Below are 11566 nucleotides of genomic sequence, written 5' to 3' on the forward strand. Positions count from 1 at the left end.
GAAAATAATTAAAAGGAAAATTTTTGCATTTTTTTTTTCAAAAAAAAATAAAGTCTGTAAATGTGAAAAATTTGTTTATATATATAATCATATACAATCATATTTTATATACATTATTAGCATGTCCCGCCGGGCTTCGCCCAGGAGAACATGTGTATTAAGACACGCAAATAGTCTCTCTCTCTCTTTCTCTCTCTCTCTCTCTCTGTCTCTGTCTCTGTCTCTGTTTCTGTCTCTGTCTCTGTTCTGTCTCTGTCTCTGTCTCTGTCTCTGTCTCTGTCTCTGTCTCTGTCTCTGTCTCTGTCTCTGTCTCTGTCTCTGTCTCTGTCTCTCTATCTTTGTCTCTGTCTCTGTCTCTCTCTCTCTCTCTCTCTCTCTCTCTCTCTCTCTCTCTCTCTCTCTCTCTCTCTCTCTCTCTCTCTCTCTCTCTCTCTCTCTCTCTCTCTGTACTTACTCTAACTTTATTTCAGCCATTGCTTCAATCAGTGGTCCTTCTGATCGCCCTGAATTCGTCTTCTCTACCATCTCGTCGAATTCAGTATCCAAGGTTTTATCCGAAAAACCTCTTCACTCGTTTGCATCGGGTGTAGACGGAATTCCCTTGTTCATTCTACGTCTTGCATTGCCTTTCATCCTGCCTTTAATAACATCCATGATGAATCGATCTCTGGACACTTCTGTGTTTCCGTTTGAATGGAAAAAAGCCTACATTCGTCCACTCTCAAAAATTCGAACACCTCTATCACCGTCTGACACGAGACCGATTGCAAACCTGTCTGAACTTTCTAAATTATGTGAGAAGATTGTAGCTTCTCAAATTCTTGATTACTTACATGATCATGACATCTTAAATCCCAGACAATCTGCATATCGTGTGGGCTATAACACACAGTCAGCACTGCTACGTGTGAGTAATGATATTAAACAGGGCATTGATGATGGATTAATCACCATCATGATACTCTTCGACTTCAGTAAAGCGTTTGATACAGTTCCCCATTTGCTGTTGCTCATCAAGCTTAAAGAACTTGGATTCTCAGATGCTGTCCTCAATTGGATTTTTTCGTACTTAACAGGTCGTTCTCAAGCGGTTATTGATGACACTGGTAATCTTTCGGAATGGCTGTTTACCTCATCAGGAGTCCCACAGGGCTCTGTACTTGGTCCTCTCTTGTTTTTACTTTTCATCAATGATATATATAAAATATTACGTTATGTGATGCATATGATCTTTGCTGATGACATTCAAATTTATTATTCATGCTTACCTTCCAACATCTTACGTGCATTGGAATTAATTTCGTTGGATGCTAATGCTATTTTTGACTATGCTACGTCTAACGGTCTCATGTTTAACTCTGCAAAATCCAAGGTTATTATATTTGGCAGTCAAGCGCACATAAGTAGTATTGATATCAGTCGTCTTCCACCCATTGTTGTAAACAGCACGCCTTTACCATTCGTTTGTGAGGTAAGAAATTTAGGTGTTATTTTTACATCTAATCTATCATGGACGAAACACAACTCGCTTATCTCACAGAAAGTTCATCATGCGTTGAACAAATTAAAGTTCAACAAGAACTCTCTTTCCAAACAGCTTAGAATCAAACTTGTTACAACATTAATTTTACCTCACATTGATTACTGCTGTCTCGTATATCATGGCCTGACCAAAGAATTAAACATCAAATTGCAAAGACTAGTTAACTGTTGTATTCGATATATTTTCGATATTAGGCGTGATGACCATATCACACCTATAGACGACAACTGGGATGGCTTTCTGTTGAGAATAGACGGCATTATTTTCTCGGTTGCCAGATGTATCGTATTCTACACATGCGTTCGCCCACCTATTTGTCTGAGCTTTTCACCTTTTCGGATCCATCACTCAAGCGATCTAATCGTCTTGCTGAATTATCTGTTCAAACTTTCCATATTCCTGCTCACAGAACAGTGGCTTACAGAAATTCATTCCATCTTTCCGCTGTTTATTTTTGGCACTCACTTCCTAATACAGTCACATCGGCAGCATCTATAGCATCTTTTAAAAGTCTTCTTCGCGAGTTTTTGCTTTTGTCAGAGTCTGAGTGATCGGTGTCCTCCCTTTCTATTGTGTTCAAGCGGTACTATTTTGTTAGTTTTAAGTTTCGTTAGAATTAGTATAATATGTAAATCTTACGTTATATTTTGTTGAGAGCTTATAATTATGTTTATAACTACATTTATACACTTTTGCCGCTTAGCCATTGCTCGGGCATAATAAATCTATCAATCAATCAATCAATCTCTCTCTCTCTCTGTCTGTCTCTGTCTCTGTCTCTGTCTCTGTCTCTGTCTCTGTCTCTCTTTCTCTCTCTTTGTCTCTGTCTCTGTCTCTGTCTCTGTCTTTCTCTGTCTTTCTCTTTCTCTCTCTCTCTTTCTCTCTCTCTCTCTCTCTCTCTCTCTCTCTCTCTCTCTCTCTCTCTCACCATAGAGCGACTGAGTGTACGTCGACAAAGAAAAAGTGTATAAATTGTGCACTTAAAATTCAAACCTATAATCTGAAAATAAGTGATGAGCATGACGCAATTGACCCGGAGTGTCCGACACTTAAAAGGATGATACAAGAGGAGAAGAGGAGAGCCGGTTGGGAAGATACTAAATAGCAGTGGCAGAAGAAAGAGGAAATGTTATTATACACAAATGCGCAAAGTCTGATTGCGCATGGAGATGAGATACAACACCAAATTATGAAGAAAATGCACCCTGCGTTTGTAGCATTGTCAGAAACTAGATTAACTGCGGAAATTGAAGACAATGAAGTGAGTGTGCGAGGCTACAATATAGTTAGATGTGATGCGAAAAATAGAAACACAGGGGGTGTTGTATTGTATGTAAGAGAGGATATTAAGTATGAGGTAGTTTTGATAAAGAAGATAATTGCGAACTGTTGGTGTGCGGCGATAGGAGCAAATGATAAGTTATTTAAAGGTGTGATAATGGTGGTGTATCATTCACCGAGCGCATCAGATGGTGAGTTTGTGAGATTCCTAGAGGATGTCGTGGAGGAACTAATAATTAGGGGAGATTGTATGGTAATAGGAGATTTTAATGTGGATTTTATAATGATTCGTTCTATACAAAAAAACTACAAACGATAATGCAGAGTTTAGGTATGAAACAGTATGTAAATAAGCCGACAAGGATCGTGAGGAGTAGTCAAACAATGATAGACTTGCTTTTCTCGAATAATAGAGTAGGAGTACAAGTAGTTCATAAGCCTAAAATAACAGATCATGCGTGGTTAAGAGTCGAATTTAATATGAGTATAGCCGAGAATAAATATAAAATATTCAAGAGTAGGGATTATAGTAAATTTGATATAAATGAATTTGTTAGTCTGATAGGAAAGAAAATGGAGCAAGACTAAGATATTGTTACGCCCGTGCTGGACACTGAGTAGAGAAGTCGGGGAAAGCTGTGAAGCGCGCTCCTTGACAACGAGAGTTTGTTTATGGATTTATTGATTTTCTGTCTGGCGGATTTTTGGAATCCGCACGCGTTCTGTTTTACGAGTGTTGTGTTCTTGGGGGTGGAACACAGTGCCGCGTGGGCGTAGTAGTAAATACACTGGGTGCAGTATAATAAAAATATTTATTCTCCCAAGTATGACCGCGTGCTCACTAGTACAGAGCTGAGCCAGGAATGCTGCTTCCAGGCATGAAGAACAGGCGCACGCAAGCGCCGCGCAGTCACGTGGTCTCCTTTCGTAAGACCTATTCGCATGAGCCAATCCAAGGCTCCTCGCAGATGCATGTCCGAGGCTGACATGCCGCGCAGTGGCGCGTTAATATGAAACGCCACACAACACTCCCCTCACTTAGAAATTCGAGGCTCACTAGTCTCATAATCTTGTAAATACTTTGGAGCGCGAATTTGTCGTTGCGGACGTGACGCTCCCTTTTTCTGGGGTGTTGTTTCTTTCGCTCCTGAAGTTCCAGGAAGGCTGGTGGGAGAAGACGGTTTAGGAGTAGAAGCACACCAGGATCCCTGAGGCGTAGAGAAAATTGAGGAATCGTTTCCAGGAGCTGTAAGTGTAGAGTAAGAAGGACTTGGCGATGTAGGAGTAGTATTGCCGCTTGCATTGACTAACGTTTGACTAGAACTATTAGTCGAAGTAGACGCTTGGGACGGACTCGCATTTACAATTGTCCCTTCGCTCGCATTTCCGCTTGTACTACTAGTATTATTGTTCGCATTATCACAATCATTCAGCGGATTAGTATCTTAAAAATCACAGGAATCTTCAACACTACTCTTTGGCGTATCGTCGCCTATCGGACGCATTTGATTGATGTGCCTTTTCCAGACACGACCGTCGTCTAAACGTATTTTAAAATGTAAGTCGCCTAACTGTTCAATTATCGTACCGAACAACCATTTAATTTTATCAACGTAATTGCGACAACTGACTCTCTTTCCCACCGTGAATTTGAAAGGACGTTCATACTGAATTGTATGTTTTGTACTTGACGGACGTAGCAAATCAAATTTAGTACGTATTTTTCTCGAAAATAATAACTCTGCTGGGGCTATTCCCGTTGCAGTGTGAGGAGTATTCCGGTACTGGAAGAGTAATTTTTGTAAATTGATATGCGCATTTGCATGTGTAGATTGCATCTTTTTCAACGAATTTTTAAGAATCTGGACATAACGCTCGGCTTGTCCATTTGTCGCAGGGTGATGCGGTGCAGTGTATTTTGAAATGATACCGTGTAAATCTAAAAAATTTCTAAATTCCTTCGACGTAAACGCAGTGCCGTTATCGGATAAAATGTATTTCGGTAACCCGTACGTGTAAAATATTTGTCTGCATACATTAATAGTAGTTTTCGCTGTAATATCCTTGACAATATGAATTTCCGGCCATTTAGTGTACGCATCGACCAGAATGAAAAAATTGTGTCCCAAAAATGGACCCGCAAAATCAACGTGTACCTTTTCAAATGGTAATTGGGCTGGTTCCCACACGTGATTTGAAACTTTAGGTGGATTATTCCTATGCGAATTACATTCATGACAATTCTGCGTTAATTTCTCTATGTCATTATCAATCTTGTTCCACCAAACGTATCCTCTCGCGAGATGCTTCATTTTGACTGTACCAAAATGACCTAAGTGTAATTCGTAAAGTATCTTTTTCTGTAATCCGACCGGGATGACAACTCTGTGCCCTCGAAAAATAACACCGTGTAATAAAAAAAATTCTTCGTAAGGAACCGTATAGTATTTATTGCTTTTAGAATTCGCGTTAGAATTAAAGCCTGTAATTAAGAATTTTAGCAAGTTAGATAATTCTTTATCCTCTCTTGTAGCTGCAGCAACTTGTGCCGCTGTAATAGGTAGCGTATCGAAGGTAGCTTCTTGAAACTCGTCCACAGCTTCACACTCTACTTCATCTGTATTTCGCGGTATCGGAAGTCTCGATAAGCAGTCCGCATTTGAATGTAATTCCGATTTCCTATATTTAATCTTATAGCGAAATCCTTGTAATATTAACGCGTAGTGCTGCATACGCATAGCAGTGTAAATTGGTAAACCCTTTGTCGGTGAAAATATCTGTGTAAGTGGACGATGATCTGTAATAAGAGTAAATTCCGTACCCTGCAAGTACTGATGGAACTTCCTAACACCGAAAATTATTGCCAACGCTTCTTTATCGATTTGCGAATATGAACGTTGCGTTTTCGAAAGCGTTTGAGACGCGTATTGAATGGCTCTTTCCGAACCGTCTGGATAAATATGCGAGAGTACTGCTCCTATTCCGTAAGGACTTGCGTCGGTAGCTAAAGTTATAGGCAGTCTGGGATCAAAATGAGCTAAGCATTTCGGGCTTGTAAATGCTCGTTTTGCTGCCTGGAAACTTTTCTCACAGTCTTTCGACCAATAGAATTTAACGTTCTTTTGTAAAAGATTGTTCAACGGTTGCAAAATAGCACTTAAATTTGGAACGAATCTATCGTAGTAACGTATCATGCCCAAGAAGCTTCTAAGTTCAGTTAAATTTGTAGGTTGGGGCATGTTGGAAATTGCATCTGTTTTATCCGGAGCTTTATTAATACCGTTTTTGTCTATTACGTAACCGCAATACTGGATTTGATCCGTAAGAAATTCACTTTTCTTTACATTAATTCGTATATTGTATTTCTGTAAACGTGTAAAAACTTGACGCAATTTACTTAAATGGTCTTGTACGTCTTTACCTGAGACTCTAATATCGTCTAAAAATACGACGACTCCCGGAATATCTTTAAGAATATTTTCAATAATGCGTTGCCATATGGCTGGAGCTGACGCGACTCCGTACATTAAACGCGTTGGTCTGTAAAGACCCTTATGTGTATTTAAGGTAAGCAGTTCGCGATCCTGCTGTCTAACCTCGAGTTGCAAGTAGGCCTGTAAAAGGTCAATTTTAGAAAAAACTTTTCCCCCCGCCATCTGCGTGAGAAGCTCGTCTGGTGTAGGTAAAGGGTGCGAATCTATATTTAAATTGGGGTTAAGTGTGACACTGTAGTCCCCGCAAACGCGAATTGCTCCATTCTTTTTAATAACTGGAACAATGGGTGTGGCCCATTCAGAGAAGTCCACCTTCTCGAGAATCCCATTTTGTGTAAGTGTCTCAAGCTCTTTTTCAATCTGGTTGCGTAAACGAAAAGGTACGGGCCGTGCCTTATGGAATACCGGATTTGTATTTCGCTTAACATTTAATCTCGCTTGTATATCTGTAATTTTCGCAATAGACGGACTTGTAATACTATTAAATTCGTTTAACAGTGTTTGTAATTGCGTATTGTCATTAACTGTAACTTGTTTAATCGACTGAAGTTGTTCCGTAATATTTTTCAACTCCTCGATCTGATTAAGTTGCAATAACCACTCGCGACCTAATAATGGTTCTTTTTCTATTTCTACAATGTATAAATGTAATTTTCGAATACGATTACCGTTCTTGACTCGAACTTCTATGTAACCGCGTAATGGAATAGGTGTGCGTGTGTAGGACATAAGTTTCAAATCGGTTGTAAATACGCGTTCACCTTTGAATAACCTTTTCGCGTCGGTCAACGACATTAAAGTAACGGCCGATCCACTGTCGACCTCGAAACGCACGTCTTTATTATTGACGTTCAACGTAGCAAAGAATTTTTTTCTGAAACGCGATTGTTCGATCGCGAGCACCTCAATATTCTTAGTATTATTTTCACGAGGCGATTTGCACACTTTTTTTAAATGTCCCGTTTTTCCACATGAATGGCACTTCGTATTTCTATCGAGTGTACATGCTGATGCATAATGGCTGCCGCCGCAACGATAACACGTAATTACTTTCCCGCGCGCGCCATTTTTTGCAACACTATTTTTCGCATTCGCGTTCCCGCGCTTTTTGAACTTATCTGTAAATCCCGATGTCTTCCTCGGCCAAGGTAGCTTCCTCGCCTTGTAATTGCGCCGTCCCTTTCTCCGACAATTCCATTGTCGTGGCAACTTGTATCGCTTTCTCCAGCGTGAGGTCTGGTGTCTCCAGTAGACGATTGAGTGTTCGCTTATTTCTAAGCCCGAACACGAAGTAGTTCCTGAGCGTCTTTTCCGCATGATCACCCAGTTTGCAGTTCGTCGAAAGTTTCTTCAATGCTGTAGCGTATTCCAAAATGGACTCGCCCTCTTGCTGTTTCCGGCTTGCGAGCTTGAAGTTCTCAGCAATTTCGAGAGGTTTCGGCTCGTAGAATTTCTCTAACGTTTCTGTTAGGTTTTTGTAAGTCATCTCACTTGGTTTCTGAGGCATGACTTCATTTTTAAGAACACTGTAAGCACTGGCGCCTAAATGATGCAATAGGTACGCCGTTTGGTATTCAGCCGATACGTTGTATATCTGTATCGCCGCTTCCAGTCTTTCCCGCCATTCCGTCCATGGACCATTTTGAGGATTGAAAGCCTCGATATTCGAAGTATTGCAGGCGGTATTGGCCATTCAGAATTGAGTAATCTCGCCACTGACTGTGTGGCAAGAACCCGAAAGTTATGTAATCTGCTTACTTGCAGTTGAAACACGGTCACTACTTATTGCGTTGAGGCGTAATGGCGGCCACGAACGCGCAACGTGCTTTTTACTTGCACAACACTTAACCGCCCTCCTCGGTACGGAAATCTTGATCCTCGTCGCCAATTTGTTGTGTTCTTGGGGGTGGAACACAGTGCCGCGTGGGCGTAGTAGTAAATACACTGGGTGCAGTATAATAAAAGTATTTATTCTCCCAAGTATGACCGCGTGCTCACTAGTACAGAGCTGAGCCAGGAATGCTGCTTCCAGGCATGAAGAACAGGCGCACGCAAGCGCCGCGCAGTCACGTGGTCTCCTTTTGTAAGACTTATTCGCATGAGCCAATCCGAGGCTCCTCGCAGATGCATGTCCGAGGCTGACATGCCGCGCAGTGGCGCGTTAATATGAAACGCCACACAACAACGAGCTTGAAATAAACGCATTTTTTAAGTTCTTTTGAATTCTCTTTCCTTTTGCGAGTTTCGCAAAATACGTGCGCGAGTGTGGAGTGCGCGATAGTGTTACGGCGGCGAGCTTACTCGACGAGCGTAACATTTTGGGGGCTCGTCCGGGATACGAGGCGACGAACGCAGTATCCCGAACAGGATGACGACCACGCACACCCCGCCGAGGACCCGTTCGCAGGCCGCGGAGTCGGCAACAACGGAGGCGGGCGCGACCCATCCGCAGGATGCGGGGGCGACGGAGGCAGAGGCGGGTGCTTTCGAAGCTGTCTACTTGGAGCTTCAAAAGTTGCGCCAGGAGCGGCGGCTGGAGCAGCAGGAGCAACAGCTTTTCCGCAGCGAATTGGAGGCTCGCCTGAAGGAACGCGATGCTACGGTGGCACGTCTTCAGGAGCAACTCGCTGTAGATCAGCTAAGTCCCTCCAATAATGTTTTTCGCGGCGGAATTTCGAATGAGGCGACGCGTGAGATAGGCGCGGGTGAGGGCGCGTGTGCGGGGCGCGCCGCGTGCGGAAATTCGGTCGAGCCGCTGCATGTGATGGGCACGGGCGAGGGCTCATGTGCGGGGCGCACCGCGTGTGGAGGTTCGACTGAGACGGCGCTCGGTTATAAATTAAAGCCCGACACGTTCGACGGGACTGTTCCTCTGCGCGAATATTTAGCACAGTTCAATTTAATTGCGCAAGCGAATGGCTGGGTGGAATCTTCGAGAACCGTGGCTTTAGCCTCGAGCTTAAGAGGGAAAGCGCGTGCCGTATTAGATGGGGTAACCGAATTCGAGAGCCTTCGCTATTCTGAATTAGAGGCTAGGTTAGAGTTGCGTTTTGGCGAAGCGCATATGTCTCAAACGTTTTACACCCAGTTCACTAATCGGAGACAAAAACTCGGAGAAGATCTGCCCGTTTTGGGAGCGGATTTAAAACGTTTAGCGCGTTTAGCCTATTCGGAATGCTCGGCCGAGGTGCGGGATAAGATTGCGTGCGCCCAGTTCGTTGAGGCGCTTTCTGACGGTTTCGTAAAACGAACTCTTCAGTTAGAGGGATTAACTTTCTTGAGAGCCGCCATAGAGAGGGCCATGGCAATAAAAGTCATCCAAGCGAATAGTTTTTCGCGGAAATTTTAAAGTAGAGATCTTGGAAAAAGCAGAGCTGGGAACGACATTAAATCGGCGGGGAATAAAAAAAATAGAAAGAGTTCTGCAAATTTTAAGAAGAATTCGGGTTTCAGGACGAGATTCGGGCGTGAGGAAAAGGAGTGCTGGCAGTGCGGTGCCAAAGGGCACTTTCGGTCGGAGTGCCCTTCTCTAACTACCGAAGAGAAAGGAAACTTGGAATAACCGAGCTCAGCGGGGCATGTTCGGCTCAGGGGTGCAAAGGCCCTGCGAAATTAAGTAGGATAAGTAGCGGGTTAAGTGATTTTCGTTTTCGCGGCCGAGTTAATGGCCGGATTTGCGTCTTTAGAATAGATACGGGCTCCGATGTGTCGGTACTTAGGGAAGATTTGTTAGGTTTTTTGCAATCACCCACTCCTGTAGAGAGATATTTCTTGACCTATCCAACGGGAGAAACGGTTCCTGTAAAACATAGAATGGTGGTTGAAATCGAAATAGGAAAATTTTCTTTGGATTTTCCGGTAATCATAGCGGCCATAAAAGACGAGTGTATTCTAGGAGCGGACTTTCTTTCAAAAATAGGGGTAAAAAGCGTTTTCTCTTCGGTTTTTGAGGAAACAATGTCAGAGAGTCAAGAAAACTTTTTCTGTTCCCGAATTTGTAGTTTTAATAGGGGGATTCCTTTTTTTCTTAAGGAATTCTTTGAGAAAAATTCCAAAACTCTTAACGCTTCTCAAAAGAAGCAGTTTGCTGAATTGGTGATCGAGTTTCAAGATGTCTTTTCGGAAGATGTGGTTGCAGGAAATTGCTTCGTCGTTGAGCATGTTATTAGGGTGAAAAATTCTTCTCCGATTAAACAGGCTCCTAGGCGAATTCCACTGCATATGCGAGAAGAGGTGGAAAAGATTTTAAACGAAATGAAACAACGTGGTGTCATCGAAGAATCTCATAGCGCCTGGGTTTCTCCAGCTGTTTTAGTAAAAAAGAAAGATGGAACGATTAGATTCTGTATCGATTTTAGGAAGCTCAATGCCATTACAGAAAAAGATTCTTATCCTATTCCCAGAATAGATGATCTTTTTGATCGTTTATCCGGAAATTCCTGGTTCACCACCTTAGATTTAAAAAGCGGCTATTGGCAGGTGAAGCTTCGTTCTCAGGATAGGGAGAAAACGGCTTTCTCTATAGGAAATGGCTTATGGCAGTTTACTGTAATGCTATTTGGATTATGCTCCTGCTACTTTTGAGCGATTGATGGAGCAGGTTCTTCGTGAGATATTGAATAAGATCTGTATGGTTTATTTGGATGATGTCATTATCTATAGTAAAACTTTCGAAGGAATGCTGGCAAATTTAAGGGAAGTATTTCTTCGTTTACGGGGTGCAAATTTAAAACTCAATCCAAAAAAATGTACTTTCTTAGGGAGAGAAGTAAAATACTTAGGCCATGTCGTTTCAGAAAAAGGAATCTCCACTGATTTGGAGAAAATTAAAACCGTTCAAGAGTGGCCTATTCCTCAAAATAAGAAGCAAGTGCGAAGCTTCTTGGGACTCTGCTCTTATTATAGGAAATTTGTGAAGGGATTTTCTCTTATTGCTAAGTCATTATTTTCTTTAACTAAGAATCTTAGAAAATTTGTGTGGGATGGGCGTTGTCAAGAAGCTTTTGAGAAGCTTAAACAAAATTTAATTTCTCCTCCTATTTTAGCTTTCCCAATAGAAAAAGGGGAATTTATTCTTGATACTGACGCTTCAAATCACGGCTTGGGCGTGGTACTTTCTCAGATTCAAGATGGTAGGGAGAGGTTCTTAGCTTATTATAGTCGAGTTTTGAGCAAGTCTGAAAGAAACTATTGCGTAACTCGTCGGGAGCTGTTAGCTTTGGTGGAGGCTTTGAAGACCTTCCATCAC

General features: G+C 42.2%; 1 protein-coding gene across 1 annotated transcript; it reads right to left on the bottom strand.

The window, feature by feature from the left end:
• Window positions 1-7432: 7432 nt before the first annotated feature.
• Window positions 7433-8011, bottom strand: LOC143899367 (uncharacterized). Its single transcript, XM_077409610.1, has one exon. The coding sequence runs from the start codon at window positions 8009-8011 to the stop codon at window positions 7433-7435; it is 579 nt and encodes a 192-aa protein (XP_077265736.1).
• Window positions 8012-11566: the final 3555 nt, after the last annotated feature.

This window comes from Temnothorax americanus, unplaced genomic scaffold (assembly GCF_048541705.1).
Source record: "Temnothorax americanus isolate GAGA-0224 unplaced genomic scaffold, ASM4854170v1 Scaffold269, whole genome shotgun sequence".
Lineage (NCBI taxonomy): Eukaryota > Metazoa > Arthropoda > Insecta > Hymenoptera > Formicidae > Temnothorax > Temnothorax americanus.

What these genes read in the sequence shown, in the direction of transcription:
- LOC143899367 (XM_077409610.1), bottom strand. Translation starts at nt 8,011, where the DNA reads ATGGCCAATACCGCCTGCAATACTTCGAATATCGAGGCTTTCAATCCT.